General features: G+C 41.5%; 1 protein-coding gene across 9 annotated transcripts in view; it reads left to right on the top strand.

The window, feature by feature from the left end:
* The window catches only part of ZMYND11 (zinc finger MYND-type containing 11), a 112215-nt gene that overhangs the window by 58422 nt on the left and 34523 nt on the right, over window positions 1–19270 (top strand). For 4 of the 9 annotated variants that reach the window (XM_066627872.1, XM_066627873.1, XM_066627869.1 and 1 more), the window contains 2 exons: window positions 10461–10620; window positions 15840–15884. In XM_066627872.1, coding sequence (XP_066483969.1) covers window positions 10461–10620; window positions 15840–15884 — 205 coding nt within the window. Of the gene's footprint in view, window positions 1–10460; window positions 10621–14416; window positions 14446–15839; window positions 15885–19270 lie in introns of those variants that run through there. The other 5 variants (XM_066627871.1, XM_066627874.1, XM_066627875.1 and 2 more) reach the window with 2 other exon arrangements.

The raw sequence follows: 19270 nt of genomic DNA on the forward strand, positions 1-19270 counted from the left end.
TACAACCCAGGACTGTTTAAAAAATTTTCTGCTTGAGGATGTCACTTCCGGTGATGACATCACTTCTGGTGGGTCCTGTCAGATTCTCATTTTAAAAACTGGGTCTTAGTGCTAAAAGTCTGAGAGCCACTGGCTTACAGCTTTATATCTTAATAATCTGAATTTCCACCCATATATAGTTATATCTCCGACAGCCCTTCTTGTTATAAGTATTCCATTTCAAATTGTTATTTCGAATTAATGTTCTCTATCCCTTTTACAATCTAATCTTCAAATCCTACCTTTTGATTTATCTGCAAGTCTGGATTAAATTACAAAGTGTGCTAAGAAGGGAGATGAGGGATTGCAGGATAAATTGTAAAGAGCACTCAGGTGTTCCACATGCAGCAACAAGGAAAGGTTGGATATACTGTCAAGGTTCCCAAAGAAGAAGAAGTCCATCAACATAATTATTCAACAGCTCCTTGAAGAACAGTTCACACTGTTCTGCTTCTGGTAGCCCTATCTTCTTTGCCCTCATAATTCCCCCCCCCCCCGGTGATACCCTCTTCCTCCTCCTTCTTCCTTTCTTCATAAATTTTCTTACTTTTCTTGTTGCAAAATAAATCTGGAAACCACCATACTAGGCCAGGCTGTGGTTGATGTTGTTATCTGTGTTGCCTTAACACTTTGTATTTGGTTCAGGTTCAGAAATGAATTTAAGAAAAAGGAGCCTCTCACCTTCTGGTTTGGTTGACCTTGCCGAGATTCAGATCCCTCTAGTGTACTTAATGTCACAACATATTACTAATAACATCTACGAAAATAACAAGGCATTGCCATAATTAAAGGAAAGAGTACACTTGAAATTATTATCATCTCCCCAGTATTCAGCTTTATAAATGCTGCACTTCTGCAGAACCTGAAATGGGGTTGGGGGAGTTTTATGCTGAATTTTTCTGATTGTATTTTTTTTCCAGAAACATTCTCATCCTTTGTCACATGGCTGGTATCCTTTCTTTTGTCTTTTAATTATTTCTGTTTATGTAGATCCTTTTAAAATATTGTTTTCAGTGAGTTATCCAGCTACTCAGAGGACAAAACAGTAGGACTGTGATATTATTTTACCACTGGACACTATTATTAGCTTTGGAGATAATCCAGCAGGAAATTCCCTTGTGCATATATGCACAGGGCCCAGGCATTTCAGTGGAGTTCAAGGAGGAAAATGTCCAGAAGGATGTTGCCCCTTTATTATTAACTTGGTTTATTTTCAGGGCTCTACTATTGTTTCCATTTTAGTGAAATTACATTAATCCCTTGTGTGAAGGGATTACATCTGAATCTTAACATTTTATACTGACAGCCCAATCCTGTTGGGGAAAGCTGCCAGCAGAACATGTGTTCCACTGGCAGTGACTGCTTTACAGCAGTCGTAAAAAGCACTCTGGCAGTGCGCTGAGCAGCTCACTGCAGGAGTGCCAGTGGGAAGGTTGAAGCCTTCGCATGCCTTCCAGAAGATTACCAGCTCACTAAGGCAGGTAGGATGGCAGGGGAGGCAGGATAGGGTGGGGAAGGGCAGAATGATGCAGCAGTGGGGGTAGGGTAAGAGTGGATTTGGTATGGTTAGGGGGTGGGTTCGGCAACAGCAGCAGTAGTTTCCGCTGAATCCTAGCCCTCTTCCCAGACCCAATCCCATGTACTGGTCCCTGCAGACCTGCAGCAGCAAATTTGATAGCACAGTTCTTAGTCTACCCTTCCGCATTGTGGAGGCTTACTCCCGGATAAGGGACATTGTTACCTCCACAATGGGTCCCCCCCTTGCAGGATACAGTAGTTGCCCTTTTGGTGTCCCTGCATCTTCAGAGCAGGGGCAAATACAATTGGACTGTGAGTCGTAATGAATTTATGTAAATAAAGAATTGTTGTGATTGAGAGAAAAAGTTACTCGACCAATTTAGAAAACTATTTAGAAAACCACAGTGTCATTGCCCTGAGAGGCTGTAGTAGCTATTTTAATGGGCAGAATATATTCTGTGTCCTTGGATCAGTCATCTCTGGGGCAAATGTAACACAAAGTGAGCCACCATAGCCACAAAATACATTTCCTCCTGAGGACAGTTAAAGGAACAAATGAGTGATTATGATCCTAGAGAGAACCCTGCATTGGAACAGTCTTGAACCATCAAGGGCTGTTGTGTTTAGAGAGACAAAACTGACATGCTCTCTTTTCTTCTGGCTTTGTTTAAACAAGTCCCTATTCATACAGTTCATTTCCTCCCCACTAAGGTGAGCTGTATGAAATTGATATGATTGTGGTTGTTGCTTTTGGTGCAGGAAACAGTCACTTCTCTGTTCTCCTAACTCAGTTTTTTTTAAAAAAATTGCGAATTAAAAGCTATTATGTCAGTACATGTATAGTTCATTCCTTTGTTTTTGTTTTTTGCATATCTCACCAGAGATATCTTCAAACCTTGATTCTATACCACCATGCACCAATTTTGTACATGCAGGTCCATAATTATATACAAGAATGGATATGCTGTGTGGGAAGGGCTGACCCAGTGTCCGCTTTTCTTCTTTTCTTTTTGTCCTTATCGTGGAAGGTAATTCTCATTGTGTTCTCATCAGTGGCTGCCAAGGGTCTACCTATCTGCTACCCATTTCTGTTGGGTGGTAAAACAGCTAAAGGTCTTATAGCTCCCCCAGGTCTTATAAGGAAGATGAGCTAAAGCCACATGCTCTGAAGAAAGGAAGCCATGGAGAAGAGGAGTTGAGTGGCGTTAGTGCTTAGTTCTTTCCTTTTGTGGCTTGCGTAGGTGGGATTGTCAGTCTAACAGGCAGAGCTGTAAGTTAATGACATTTTTGAGTGGGAATGTACAGAGAATTTAATCACTGGAACAAGCATCCCTTATCTGCATTAAAATTATTACTTCTGACAGAACTGACCAGTTAATGAGCATTATAGGAGGCTGCACATTGCCTGGGGTATTTAAGCATGAAGCATGAACAAACAGGATCACCTCTTAGGTCTGTCAACAGCTTCTGCAGCAACGTCAGGCTGATTTTAGTCTAATTCCATCTGCTGTGTTTCTCACTGACCAAGTCCACACAGCAACTCTTGTATTTTTTTGAATGTGTTATTCTTTGTGGTGATTTCATGCATTGTAGTAGGAGTCAAACCAGTCACATTTGTTTTAAAATAGTGCAAGGGAATGCACTGGACCCCGATTCTCAATGGGTAAAATGTTGCTGGTGCATTTTAGTGGAGTGATTAATTGCATTTTATTTCACCAATGAAAAATTAATATATGAAATAGTATTTCCAACTTGGTGTCCTCACAACACGACAGCACTGCCTTATAAAAAAACTTCATGCTCTTGGCAGAATTTTTGATAGGATCAGTGTTGCTTTAGTTAATAGAAAAAAAATCTGCCCTTTTCATTCTGCCCCCTGGTTATTTGTTTTTTTTTTGTCATCTGAAAATTTGCTAGAGGTGTTGACAATCTGGAGTTAGATTCCAACTCTATCATGAGTTTGTCTTGATGCTCTTAGATGACGGGCCCATCCATGTAATGGGAAAAAGTGCCCTTTCTCAGAGGATTATAGTGAGTTTTGCATTTTGCACTAATGGTTTTGCTTTTAAAGGGATTTAAAAGCTTCAACTTTTTCCTGTGGGTAATAGAGATAATGTGCTAGTTAATATTTACAGCAGAAAGAGAAGATAAGATTGCTTACCTATAGCATACCTGTATGGGTGTGCTTTTTCTTGCACAGGATTCCTGCTTCATGACCTTGCTATCTGGATATACTAGATCTCTAAGCTTACAACCTCAGATTTTCTCCCCCTCTGTGTCTTTGTGGGCAGGCAGCTTCCTCTGGCCAGGGAATTTAACATGCAGATTATCAGAAAGTTTCTCTTTAATTCAGCAGACAGGTCTTTATTTTAGCTAGTGGAGATTAGCACTGACTTCCCCTGAGAAGTTACACTGCAGAAAGGTTATTTCAACCACCTGACAGATTATAGATGGGTATGGTGTCTTATGGGAATTAACTTTGTCTCTCTGCCACGTACTTATCCATCTGCAAGCATATTTGCTTTGCTTCCCCTGCCTGACTGGAAAACAGCCTAAGTAGTGTAATATGCTTCCCAATCTGTTGACCAGAGGCTGAACGGGAACATAACACAAATAAGTCGCTATTGGTCCTGTCCACTACGGTAAGGCTCTTCTGATCTTTACAGAGAACAGCAGCAAGAGATTCCTTTATTCTAACATGTGAGTTGCACTACTGTTTTTGCCCCTCTTGCCCTTGATGTTAAGATTATACCCATTAGCACCAGAAGCCAACTCCCTGTATGTTAATAAGTCCCATGGGAGTTTTCTCTCTGCCCAATAATGAGCATTTGTTCATATAGCTAGGACGTCCACTAGCGTGACTAAAGACTGCTCCCTTCTCTCCTCCATGGTTTCTGTGCAGTCATTCATTGGGAAGAGGAACAGAGGCAAAGGGCACGAAGCAAGCCCCAGGGCAAGTTCTAGAGCTTTGATGCAAACCAAAATTTGCACTCCCTCACCTTTGCTGACAGCTCTCTATTGCTTATAGGCCAGGGGGTGTGGCCACCACCTCTACTCTGTCCTTACTTGCCTGTTACAGAATACAACAGCGAGGGTTCTCATTACACCAGCTCCTCAGACTGGCTCATCAGGTATACTTTCTCTTTTTTAATTTTTTTAGATGGTTTTCTTCAGTAGGTAGCATGCATTCCTTTTGTGTATATTTGGCTTCCTCTTGAGAATTAATTAATCCTCATTCCACGTGGACATTCTCTCTGGTGAAAAATTCAGAAGATTTGTTACTTGTTTGATGTACTCATATTATGTCGTCCTGGTATTATTATGAGTAAACCAGATCTTTTGGGATGGTTGACAAATATGGCAAGGAAAGCCAAGTATATCTCCTGCTAGAGGCAGCTGGAAAGGGAGTAGTGGAAACCTGAACCAAAAGTAAAGTGTGTGGAAATCCATGCTTCTTCAGATTTAGTGTGTACTTTGTTGTGGGTAAGAATACTCATTTCCGTCTAGAAAATAATAGTTTTTATTATATTTGAAAACCAAGTTTATCAATTCTAAATATGAAAAAGGTTTTATGCTATAACTGTTAAAATTTTAATATACTGTTATTTACCATTAGAGAAAACCTCCATGTTTAAGGCTCTTGTTGCCCATGGAATAATTTTTCTGTCTTAAAATTATCTATTCAATCGGACCTGCTTGAACTGTGGCCCAGAGGCTGGATCCGGCGTTTGCATGGATCTGTCCATCCAGTGAGCTGACCTTTTTGAACTGGGCAGACATTGCCTGAAGTCCCCCTTGATCAGGGGACAGGGATGCTCTGGGCAGTCACGTCTGACCGGATATCATGTTATGTGGCCTTCTGGGACACAGGGCAGATGATGCAACTGCCCAGAGCGTCCCTGTCCTCTGAACAAGGAGAACTTTGCATTGCGCTCGAGCAGAATATTTAGATGCGGTCTGGATGGGGACTGCATTCCGGGTACATAGCGGTTACAACTTTGAGCGCCGCTGTTTTAAATGATGGAGGGTCTGCCGTCTTCTGAAGTAAGCTGTTCCACTGCCGAACAGTTAATACCACCAGGAAGTTCTTCCTGACGTTTAACTGATGTCCCCCTTGCTGTACTTTAAACCCATTTATCCTGGTCCTACCTTCTAGAGCAACCAGGAACTAAGCCCCTCAGATATATGTAAATAGTTACTATGTCACATCCTAACCATCTTTTCTGCAAACTATACATGCCAACTATCCTCATAAGACATGGTCTCCAGGCTTGTCACCATCAGCCCTTCTCTGGACTCACTCCCTAAAACTGCGCCTCCCAGAACTGGACATGGTATGTCAGGTGGGATCTGGCTAAAGCAGAACACAAAATTTCCATCCTGTAAAGGTTGTCTTGGATCCTGTCCCTGAACTCTAAGTATTAGCTACTCCTCCCAGTTTGGTGTTATCTGCAAATGTGATGAGTGTACATTCATACATTTTAGGGATATTGAACAACACCAGGCTCAAGACAACTCTGAGGTATTCCATTTGTCCCTTCTGTCCAGGGAAACCAAGGAGTCATTAACAAGAACCCTCTGATTCCAGTTTGTCACTCAGCCAGGAATCCTCCCAACAGTTGCATCATCTAGTCCAGTGGTCTTCAACGTTTTTCATGCCACAACCCCAATAAATAAATAAATAAAGTTTCATATTGGGAACCCATCGATCCCCCCCAAGAATTCTAGCAGCTCACTCCCCACCCTGTTACTGCCTACTCCCCACTCCCACAACACCCTCCCAGCACTGCTCACTGTAACCAAATATTATTAGAGAGAGCAGAGAAGGTTACCATGAAGCCTGGCACTAGTGGAAGCTATTTTAGCACCATCGCTAAGAACCTGAGCAGGACTGGGACAAAATCTCCTAGAAAGGGTACACCAGATGCCTCCCCCTTTACCTTTCTGAAGAATTGGCACATATGTGTACAAATAGATGGAGGGGCAAACTGACAATTATCAATGCAAGTATAGGTGTTAAGTGTACAGAAAGAGTCAGCAAGCAAAAGCTCAAAATGAGCTTAGGTTAGCGAGGGAGGTGAACAAAAAGAATTTTTGTTTTTTATGTTCAGCAGAGGAAGAACAAGGAAGCAATGGGTTCTCTAAATAGGGAAAATGTGAATGGATGACAGAGAGAAGGTAGAATGCTCAACTCCTGCCTTGCCCCTCTCTTCTCCTTTCAAACAAGATTGTGCTTGACCTAGTGAGAACAGAGCAAAGAAATGAATTTAAGTATTTGGGTCAGATGAGCTGCATTCTAGGGTGCTCACATAACTGGTGAATGTTATCTTGGAGCCTCTGCTTCGAGAACTCCTGGAGCACCAAGGAAGTGCCTGGAGACTGGAGGCAAGCAAATGTGGTTCTACATTCAAGAAAGGGAAAAAAGAAAATATGAATGACTACTGACTTGATGTGGATACCTAGGATGTGCTGGTGCAAAGCAGTCTATCTATGAGCATTTAGGAAAGAGGGTGGTGACTCTCAATAGCCAGTATCATTTTCTTAAGAACATGTTTTGCCACACAAATCTTATCTCCTTCTAAGTCAACTTCAGTAGATTGGAGAGATGTTCTGGATGTCATACATCTGAATTTCAGTAAAGCTTTTGACAAGGTTCCTCTTGACATGCTGGTGGATGTGAACTAGATTACAGTGTTTTACAACCTTGAGGTGGCAACCTCAATGGGGTCACGAAGCTTCAGTTGTGGGATTGTGGAAACTTAAGGGAATGAAAAAGGTTGAAGACCACTGGACTAGAGCACTACCAGGTAAAGGGGGAGGCATCTGGCATACCCTTTCTAGGAGATTTTGTCCCAGTCCTGCTCAGGTTCTTAGCGATGGTGCTAAAATAGCTTCCACTAGTGCCAGGCTTCATGGTAACCTTCTCTGCTCTCTCTAATAATATTTGGTTACAGTGAGCAAATATTATTCTCACTGTAGCAATGGTGATTCTTAGCAAGGGTGCTTACCTCTCCTTTCTGGAACATGAAATTTGCAGCAGGGCACACCAAAATTTCTTGGACTGCCCCTTTTTACTGGAGTACGTTTCTCAACAGATATCCAGTTGGTCTTTGATTTCTGCCACATCTCTGAAAATTTGGCCATTTGCTCCAGGAAGGCATCGTCCAGATCTTTCTTCTAGCTAGTTGACCTGCAATAAATGCCCATAACTATCCCACTATCGCTTCCTTTCCCTTTTCTTTTTACCCAACTGCTCTCATCTGACCTTTCCCACTCACCTTCATGGATATCTTCACACACATAAAGTTTTTTAACATATATGACTACTGCTCCACCTTTTTTTGTTTGTTTTTTTGGTCTGATATCCTTGAATAAGGTATACCCTTCAATTAGTGGATTCCATTCATGCATCTCATCCCACCAGATTTCAGTAATGCCTACTAGATCATACTGCTAGCAGCAATGGTTCTAGCTCATCTTGTTTGTTCCCCATGCTTTGCTCATTGGTGCAGACCAGTGTTTCTCAAGGTTTGTCCTCCGCTGTACCACTTCACATGGTCCTCCTATTCAAAGTACCACCAGAAGTAAATGGTGATGACATAATCACCAGTTACTTCTGGGTTGGGAGGCCAGATGTGACATGACAAATACCAGTAAGAGGCTCGGGGTGGATGGGAGGGCTTTTTTTGAACACAGAAAAGCATGCTTTGGAGCTCTGCCCACTCAGCTGAGCCTTCTATCGCTGTTTGTTGCATAATGTACCTGATCTCGCTACTGGGGTCCAGGGGTCCTTTTGTAGACTTGTGTGTTACTTGGCTTGATGAAGAGACTCCAATTAGGAATTGTGAAAACATTGAACTACAGGCTTCTCTTAAACCCCCCCCCCCGCACTGTCAAGGGGCTATCATGTGGAATTTCTGTAACTGGCTACAATCCCATGCTCATTGTCTACAGGCAGTTTATACAATGGCAGAAAACACATTACAGTATCTTGAAAATATTGTTAGATATTTTGCTTTTAATAAAACTTTTTAATTTTGCTTTTCTGTCATTTCTCATGAACATTTAGCATATGCGATATGTGTGCTATCGTATGATAAGCACATGATGAGCATTAATTCTGATGCAGTGATTTGAAGATTTTCCATGCACCCAAATTGCTGGCCAGGTGATAATGAGCTGAGGATATTGCGGGGTTTACCCATTTCACTGACAGTCTGCATCATGGTGCTCTAAAGCAGGGATCTCCAAACTTTTTGGCCACAGGGCCGCATCAAATATCTGGCGTGGTGTGAAGGGCTGCAAAAAAAAATTTAAATATAAAATTTAAATAAATAAATTAGAGATGGAACTTAGATGAGTGAATAAATGAATGAGTGGGCTCATTCATTCAACCTCTCTGGCCCTCAGAACACCTTCCAGGCACAATGAGAGCACAGTTGTGGTCATGTTCAGTTGAGTGGGCCAGAGGCTTTCAGGGGACAAGAAGTTGGCCATAGGCCGGAAAGAGACTTGCTGCGGGCTGCATCTGGCCCTCGGGCTGGGATTTGGAGACCCCTGCTCTAAAGGAATCTCAGGGGAAGTGGCTTTCAGGCAACATGACTGTAGTGCTTTAAATGGAATTTGCTAGATAATTTAAATAATTTATAGTCCCTGTATGTGTTTTTCTGGCTCTCAAAGTAGGAGAATGAGTGCTTTCTACATAAGCACATCCTTGGTCACTCCTGTTTCTGATCGGCAATGACCAAATAGGAGGAAATGCCGTGACCTGACCAAGCTCTAACACAGGCCATGCCTGGAGATCCAGTTCTGAAACAAGCATATTAAGGATGAGAGCACAAGAAAGGTCAGGCCAGTACTCCCTACCCTGTCAGTTTCTGTGGTGGTTCAGGGAGTAAGCCACCTATGTCCTACTGCCTGAGTCCCAGGTGCAGGTTTTGGGTACCTTTTAGTTCTTTCTCTGCCCACAGTAATGTGCAATTATTTCCTTCTTCCTGAAACAAGGCTGATCTCTTCTGAACCTTCACCTCAGGAGCTAGACTATTCCCAGTTGTGATTGAGAAGCCCTACACAATGGAAACTCAAAATGCTTCTCTTGACTGGCAGCCCGATCCTGAGCCACCTGGAGTGCAGGGCTGCTGTGGCACCAAAATGACAGCTGCCCCAGGAAGCTGCCGTCATCTCGGGCAGCCACCACTGTATCCCAAGTAAGGGATGTAGCCTCAAAATGGGGCTACTTGATTCTGCGGTGGCCCTTGAGCCACCGCAGAATCAGAGAGTTTTATTTCAGACCGCGCAGCCCAACACGGGGCTCAGGATCTGGTGGAGCTGAGCTCTGCTGGTCCCACCCCCTCCGGCCCACTCCTTCCCCTGCCACGCCTCCTCCCCGCCCTCTGCTTGCCTTCCCCTGCTTTCCCCCTCTTCAGAACATCTCCTTCTCTCCTCCCCCCATCCCGACTCACCTCTTTGCCGCCCAGCGGTATGGGCGACTGCCAGGTGGCAGAACACAGGCCCAGTGCCAGACATGGCCCAGCGTGGTCTCACACTGGGCTAGCTCCAGTGCTGAGCTCATGGTAAGGGCTCGCAAACATGCCTTATGGCATGTGTGCGACAGGACACGCCGGCAGTGAGCTGGCACACACTGTTCAGGATCGGGCCCTTAAAGAAGTTTAATATGGCTGAGTTTTACAATGCCTGGTTTAAAATGCTTATGAATTTCTTTGGCCTATATGATTTATAGAATCTTTCACTTTGATACAGAAGGTTAAAGAGGGTAGAAATCAGAAGGGTGGAAAGTAAAGAGGAAGAATTCAGAAACATGTTTAAGAAACTTTAGATAGATGCATCTGCGCCACAATATATATGCAAATTTTAAAACTGTTTGTCTTTGGATCTCTTTACAGATATATGTCTCGAGTTCATGGTATGCATCCCAAAGAGACCACACGTCAGCTTAGTTTAGCAGTGAAGGATGGCCTTGTTGTTGAAACATTGACAGTGGGATGTAAGGGATCGAAAGCTGGTATTGAACAAGAAGGATACTGGCTGCCTGGAGATGAGATTGTGAGTATATTTTCTACAAGAATTCACACTACCTTTCCTGGTACATTGGCTTGCAATCTACTATTTGTAGATTCTACTGGCAGGTTATACGCAGGACCTCAGAATAGTTTATTTCTTAAATCTCACAGTGGATAGAAAATTATTTTTTCTAATCGTCTTGGATAGTTAGTAGAACTTTAGTTTTTGAGGTCAAACTGTTTGAAATCCAAACTAATTATTACTTGAATGAGAGCCTCAGAGGTAAACAAAGCAAGTTAAAAAAAATCAATGAGCAGAAGTTGTGTATACACTTACATTTTTATCCAGAATTTAATTTTAAGGCAGGGATCCAAAGAGCTGCTTTGGGTCCACCCTTACCTCCGTTTCAAAGGAGATTTGCCACTTGGCATGGAGAGCTGCTGTTTGAGAAGTGGAAGTCCAAAGCTCCCTTGGGCACGTAGAAGTAGTAATACATATTTTTTTTAATCCAAGCCATATGATGTAAGTCTCAAAGTATGGCAAGAAAGGGCTAGAGAAGGGGTGAGGGAAAAGAATGTCACTAGTGCGGTCAACTTGGGTTTGATGTTTTATTCCATAATTTCCCTATTTCTTCAAGGCACCTAGAACTGATCACTGTTTGAATGGAACGCTGGTATGACCAAGAATAGCTGTTCTTATGTTCTTCAAGGGGCCCTCGATGAATGGTGTCAGAGGAGCTCCAGACAAGAGTTAGGAGGCTCACTAGGTGTAGGGTAGAATGGGGTGGTCAGTATTGTCCTGAAAAGCACTGAGCATTAGAAGGGACCAGGAACTCTTGGCTGGGTGAGCAGCATCAGAGGAAAGAGCCATAGAGGCTGGCCTTGAATCTCCCCCCCCCCCATCAAATTGATGGCTCAGGATCACAACAGACATGTTACCTGTGACCTAAGTATGAGGTAATTAGATGAGAAATGGTTTAAAAGTTTTGAAAATATATGATAACAGCCTAATTTGAGCTTTTAAAAATTAAAATATTTCCTTCTTAAACTTAAATTAATTTAATAAACTTAATTTAATTTGTAATACTTCTACTTTTTCAGTCAGTACCTGAACAGTTGAAGAAGATGGTACTATTTCAGCAATGAGTCAAAGTTACTTACCTATCTTTTAATCCTTTGTAAAATATAATGTAGTCAAATGCTGTCACATTATTTATTTATTTACTTACTTTATTTATATCCCGCCTTACGCCTTAAAGGGACCCAAGGTGGGTTATTAGTAATAATAATGAATATTTCTTGTTAAAAGGCCCTATTTCAAAGGTAAATTATAAATAGCTGATTTTTCAATTTGGTTCTAGATTAAAACATAAGGCTGTAATCCTGAATACAGCCATTTATATACATGACCCATGTAAGGCTAGTAGGTTGCCTCTAGGATAATGAGATCAGGATAATGGCCCACATTTTTCATGTTAATAAATGGCATGGCCTATTTTATGTGAGACCAAACTGGTAGACCTGCTTCAACTTTAAAACAGAATTTGAATGGAAGATCTACAGGGACACAGGGTGCAATCCTAACCAACTTAGCACCGAGGTAAGGGCAATGCAAGGTAAGAAAACAAACATTTTGTTACCTTGAGGAGACCTCTGTGACTGCCAGACAACTGCAGGATGCAGCACATGCCCCATTGGCACAGCTGTGTCAATGCTGGAAAGTTGGTTAGGATTTGGGCCACAATTGTTTAGAGAAAAAGAAATGAACAGGGCAGTTCAGGTGTGTACAATTCAAAATGTGTGTATAAATATAGATTCCCAAGTGGCATTTTTTTCTTGTTTTTCAGTTTTTAGCTTGGTGTAACCCAAGATAGGGTAAATGCTGCTGCTCTCTGTTTCAGGTGTTATTTCCCTAATGCAGAAGTCTGAAAGCTTGAATTGAGAACTCCACACCCAGTACATGCCCTGAGAAACAATACTGGGCCAACTTGGTGGTGTTGGACTGAACTGTTCAGAGTGGTTAGCTATAATGTCTTTGATATTCCCATCAAGAATAATGTACATAACTGGGATTATGTGTACTTTACATGGAAAAAAACAACAAATTTTTGGTGCCAAGATAGTAAAACCTCTTCCTGCAGAAAACTGGTATATTTATCAAGCAAATATCTCCGTATTATCTTAGTTTGCATAATTATAATGCTTTGGCTAATCAGGAAAGGGTAATTTGCTTGACATAGCACTGGAACTTCATTCTCTCAGCATTTAAAATCCTACTCAGCCCTCTTCTGGCTTGGGAGGAGTCATTATGCATTGCCTATAAACTTTAATGCCTAACTGCTGAGGACCAAACTAGATGACACCCCTCTTGTGTGATTGGGGCCTGTGTGTGCGTGTGCGTGTGTGTGTTTACTAAATGTTAATAGCAGCTGTTTGTGGTGTTCTAATCCTGATCAAAATTTGCGGTGAGGGGCAGCTTTAATTTCCCCTCACTGCACTCCCAATCTTGACTACCCCATCCCCACCTTGAATTCCTATTTGCCTGGGAAGGACGACTCTCATTGGTACCTGTGTCAACTTATTTATTGTGGTTGTTTTTAATTGCTACCTTTTGTATTTTAAATTGTTTTTATCCATTGTTGTCATCTGCCTTGGTTGCTGCCATTGGATGAGTAAAGGCAGATATAACTACGAGTTCAAAATAACTCATATTTTGAATAAATTAAATAATACACTTTCCTCCCTGGGCAAATAGGAACAGCAGCGGGCTGACAAGTTAAAGCTCTGCCCTCTGCACTGCAGTCCCAGTCTGAATTGGAGCTCTGCATAGCTGCTATTTACATTTTTTTAAAGATGAGGAAAGCCCTCATTGCACAATAGCCTTATTACCTAGTTTGATCCTCTGTCACAAAGGTAAGGAAACATGCACTGAAATTGTCAGAATGCTGAATTCTGCACCCAGTACTAGTTTTTCTTGGCTTGCATAGAGTCACAGGATACACTCAGTCGTGGTCATAATTCAGAGTCCTGTATGCATCTTTAAGAAGGAACAATCCATACATGCATGAGATGCTTTTCTCTTTCCATAGCTGACAACAGCAACATCTTTACTGTGCCTGTGAACCACATCTAAAGGATTGTGTCCAGTGCAGGTAGAAAAGCAATCATACGGTTTTTGCATTGCACAGATGAAACAAACATTAATTTAATTAAAACATTTTGGTATCCTGAGATGAAAGGTATTGTTGTATAAATGCAAACTGTGCATATCTTCTGTAATTAGAGTGACTTGCTTGCTTTTGTTTGTTTAGCAAATACTTTGACATTCATTTAGAAGACTTAATGTGGGTAAACTTCAATGCTTCAGTTACTGCTACTACACTACTCCCCCCTCTCCCTTCTAGTATAGTTCTTAGCAGAGCAGGATTGATACAGATTCTTCTTGATTATTATTTTTAGCACAAGTGGCTTGTGAAGTTTTGTTTCTTCAAATTGCATATTTCCTGGGCTTTGGCATTTTTATACTCAACAACTGTGCCTGTGGCTCATAAGTATTAGGTTGAATTCTGATGCACATGAGCTGTTTTTACTAAAAGTTTAGTGATTTAGTTGCATTCTGATCCAATGTACAAGTAAGCTTACTTACTCTGGGATTGTAGAATCAAGAAAAATGTCTAAGAGCACTCCTGTAGCATGGAAAGTTGTCTTGAATTCCAGTTATTCAACTACAGGCCTGCACATCATGTGATCCACCATGCCAAATGCAGCCCATCAACAACCTGTTTTTTGCTCCCTTTCTAGGACTGCAAGTCTTTATCTTAGCAAAGTGTAACACCTGAAATAAATGTCCAGCTTTGGTAACATAAAGGTGACCATTTTGTTTTCTGACTTCTTCCTTCTACCTTTGAAGTGGCCTCTGTGCTTCAGTTAAGGCTGGAGATAGGAGAGTAGTTTTTCATTTTTTTACATTTCCTAAAAATGAGGGGAAAATCTTTGTTTTCTCATCTTTGCTCTGGAAGCCTCAAGAGATTGGCATGTATCACTTGGTGCACGATCCTCCACAAGTCCTCCATGTGCTTTGAGTCTTATACATTGTGGACTTCGGGTGCTATGGCAGCATGTGCACCTTCTCCCACCCACCCCCTTTTGTTTTTGGTTTGCTTCACTCCCAGCTTGATGGAGAATTCTTGACAGCTTGTTGCACAGGATTTTGTATCATTTTGGTTGATCTTCTATTGTAAATTTGGGTGTTTGAACTTTTTCTATGAACTAAAACACTCACCATGAGTTTTGTGAAGACAAAATGTTTGTTAAACATCTGCTGTGCCACAGTGGCAGCCAGTGGGATGCATTTGGCTTGGTGGTTCCCAAGTTGGGCCACTTCTGCTGTATTTGATGAAATAAAAACCACAGTGCCACAACTGCTGTGGAGTAATGATATGAAAAGTTCAGCATTGTGCCCAATTCTTTACATTTGCTACAATTATGGTACATAGGCCCATAAGTAATAGCCCCAGACCCATCTGTGCATGTATGTGTACATTGTACAGGCAGCTGTTTCAGCCCACTTCTGGGGTTTGCTTGGTCCTTGCATTAGCAAAACAGTCAGGTGGTGATTTGGGTGTTTGAACTGAGGCACTGACCCCACAGGCCTGTATGTAAGGAAAATACCTTTATAGGTCTGTGCTAGATTTTCCAATTTGCATGATAGCCACTCCTTATATATTATTGTTCTCTCCCTCTCTCCACTTTTATTTTCAGGTACTAGCTGACATTTTTTAATTTATCTTTTATTTTTAATTTATCTTTTATTTAAAGTGGCAACTTTATCTGATAATGCCTAAAAACACCCCCCTCCCCCGATTTTCCCAAGGGCTGACACCTTTGCGGTACATTTTGTAATACAAGCACATGTTTCCTCTCAGGGGTTGTTTGGTGAGCCCACAAATCCCTCTACTGTTCTCAACAGTTCCAGTGATGGAACCCTCTTGGCCCTTTTCCCTTCAAGTGTCTGTGTTTTCTTAATTAATTTAATGACTTGGAAAACTTTTTAGGAGCGCAAGGGAAGAGGGGGAAATGATTAGATAAAGCAGCCCATAGAATGTGTTTGGGAAAAATATATGCAGTCAGGATGCTGTCTATAATAAATAGTATGCTTTCCCCATCTCCATGTTTCAATTCTTTGTAGCCCTGTGTACCTCAGATGGGTTCCAGTACAGAGACCATATGTTTTTGTTTTTTTTGTTTTCTTTATTTTGAAAGGCCTACAGTATGCAGCCTTTCTCCCGGACAACAGCAAAAATCAAGGTGAACAACTTTTGCACTATGTAGTCTTGAATTTCCTGTTATATTTTCATTTTCTATTGTACATTAGGATAGATTAGATGGTTGCTTTTTCAGTTTTTCAGTTATTGTGCTAATCATGCATATCACCCATGTTCCTTACAGTTTGGAAATAGGCCTACACTACATATGACTGTTTAAAAAAAAAATTTCTTCTTCCTGGGGAGCTGGAAGTGGTTACTCACATGTTTTGCCACAAGATGTGAACTTGCAATGGTTTCCCTTTCATCAGTTATTTTTGGGAGTAGCTGATGACATCTGGTGGCAGACTTTGCAAGTGTAGATAAGGCCATGTTTTCTACTTCCTCAGTTTTTGGAAGCTTTGTGTCTGCTGATAGGAGAATGCTGGCAGCCAGATGTTAAAAGTTATATAAATAACTCCTGCCTCATGCAAAGAAATTATGTGGCAGATATCCATGTACACTGATGGTCCTGCAAATGTTTCAACACGGGTTCAGACTGTAGGCAAACCTCTTTTTTTTTTTTTATTCAGGGGGGAAAATTTTAATTTTTGAAAGTAGGTTTAGACTTGAAAACTGTATTGAGCCTTTTACAAAACCATGATGCACATGATATTGCCGTGAGACATTTGTCATAAATTCATTCGGTTGCCATGAGCATTGCATTTTAGTCCTGTAAATTTTAGTACTGAAGTGCACTCTCCTCTATTTTTTTAAATAAACCATAGTTATTTATTTTTAATTTGGAATTATGCATAGAAATATGAACAACCCCACCCTCTGGGACACAAATTGGCCTGCTACCCCAGCCCATTTGTCCCAATGTTTCTTCTTCAACATAGTCATGCTAGTATGTTTCACCATTTATAAACTGTCATTCATCTGCAGTATTTATATATAACTATATCTCCAAAATAAGCTTTAAAAGCCTGTGATCAATTTTCTTGTCATGCATTATGTTTGCCCTGACATGACAATACATTTTCAAAGAGCAAACTTGGACTAGCTGTCTGTGAATTAGTCATTGTAAATCACCCTTTAAAATCAAATACTAAGCTTATGTTTACAAAACACTCCCTTGTTTGAAGTATCTTTATGAAGAACTTGATTCCATCCAACCTAGAAGTGCAACGTGACCCACTTGCCCTGAGTGGGTGGCAGACGGAGGTAACCATGGTTCTACCTGCGTACATCAAACAACTAGGTAGAAAACCCTCCAGCTGACCCTGGTGTTTTAGCGGGTTTGGCTAGAGTTCTCCCTTAAGCATATAAGATTGTAGCCTGCATTAGCTGGATCCAGTTTGCTAAGATGCAGAATAAAAGATTCTTAGGTGCAGTGCAATAAGAAAGCATTAAGACATTAGATCCCCAATCAGTTACTAGTTTTGTATGAACATCACATTTCAAAAATTGCAGTGCGTATTTCCTTAGGGTTTTCTTTGTAGGATAGTGGTTACCCAGTTAATAACTACAGTAGCAATGCAATCTTATACATGTCTTCTTGAAAGTAATTCCCACTATGTTCAAATGGGTCATACACTCAGGTAAGTGTGTATAGCAGCGGTTTTCAAACTCTCAGGGAGTTTGGGCCCCACTGTAAGTTCTTGCGAAGGAAGGGAGAGGCAGCGATGTGATCACCAGAATCGGGTCACTGTCGAGGGGTGCAGGGACTTGCTTAGACTTACCAGAGACTGGAGCAGTCTCCTGGGAGTGCCAGAAGCTCTGCGCCAGCCTCCACAAGGTCACCTGAAGTGCGCAGACACTCAAAATAATGATTGTGACCCACTTCCAGTTTTCAGTCGCAAAACTGGAAGTGGGTTGTATTAGTTATTCTGACAGTTTGCGTGCTTTGGGGGGCCCTACGGAGGCTGGCACAGGGCTCCCCGCACCCCCGGGAGCCTGCTCCAGCCTCTCGTAAGTCTAAGCAAGTCCCTGTGCCCCTTGACAGTGACACAATTCTGGCAATAGGGTCACTGCCTCCTCCCTCCCCTTAGGGGTGCAGAGACCAGGGCTCTTTGGCTGGGGCATCGCGACGCTCAAGTTTGAGAACCACTGGTGTATAGGATTGCAGCCTGAAAAGGACCCAACACCTGGAACTACTCTTGCATAAGCCCCAGTGAAATGAATAGGAGGTGAGAGAGACATTTGTGCAGTTCCTATTCACCTCAGTGGAACCTGTGCATAAAGGCTGAAATGGTTTCTTTTTTAACTGGGTCTCTTCTACTGAGGAACATTTAGCAAATTTATGCAAAGAAGAGAAAAAAGAGTACAGCATGTAGAAATTAATTCTAGTTACCCTATTTACCAAAGGTTAATGCTATCCAACATAGCATAAGTTGTGTGCTTGGTTTCCTTCTTAACTATTTTGATCTAGAAACTTCATATAGATCCAGTATAGTTTTCTAAAAAGGCAGTGATGATATCAAAAGGGAATAAAATAATAAAGTACAGTACTAAAGTACAATAAATGTATAGTACTGGGCAAGAATACACTGTATTACATACTTTTAGTTTACTCTTGTAACTCTTATTGAGTCTAAAAGACAAAGTTAGAAATTTATTTTTTTTAAAAGGGCAAGTCCTACTTGTTAATGACCTCCACCCAAATATGCAGGGGGTCACCACTGGCTACATGGCTGAGGTCTTGCAGAGGTGGTATCTGTGGAGACTGCTGTTTCCACATGAAAGCTATTTGTGAAAATAACAGTGACTGTGTTATCACAATGACACTTTTTTATTGCCTAGAATTTTATAAATCACAGCAGACAAGAGTGCAACAGTGATTGTTCACACTCACACTCATGAGAACACCCCCACATGGGGCTCACATGAGAGCAGCCATCAGATCAATAGATCTTGAGTTGTCTTGTTCTCCTAAAAGAATACAAATGGTCATTGAAACATTTTTCCAGTTTTTAAATTCTGGTGTTGCCACAAACTTTTGTTACCATCTTATTTTTTTTGCAGTGGTCATGGTATGGCTGTAAAGACAGGCAGCCTGCCTGCAGAATCACGTATTAGATACACCCCATGCAAAGGGCAGCTACCCTGGAATGTGGTGGTTGATAGACTCTGCTTAAGGCAATGATAGGACTTAGATTGCATCAGTTTGACCAGGACAGTGCCAGCAATGTTTTCCCTTCTGGGAAAGTCATTTTTTGATGCGTAAGATATCTAGTGAGAACACCGATTGTCATTCCCAGGCATTACAGAGAAGTGAAGGGAGAGATGAGAAAGAGTCCAGACTCAATCTGGACTAGGTTTCATTGCTCATGTGATTGGAACCTTTGTCAACTTTAATGGCCACTGGAAAATAATTGCCTCACATTTACAAAATGAAATCATGAACCACTTGTTTGTAATCTAATTGTGAATTTTTATTTTTTAAAA

The sequence above is a fragment of the Tiliqua scincoides genome, chromosome 5 (genome assembly GCF_035046505.1).
Source record: "Tiliqua scincoides isolate rTilSci1 chromosome 5, rTilSci1.hap2, whole genome shotgun sequence".
NCBI classification, from domain to species: domain Eukaryota; kingdom Metazoa; phylum Chordata; class Lepidosauria; order Squamata; family Scincidae; genus Tiliqua; species Tiliqua scincoides.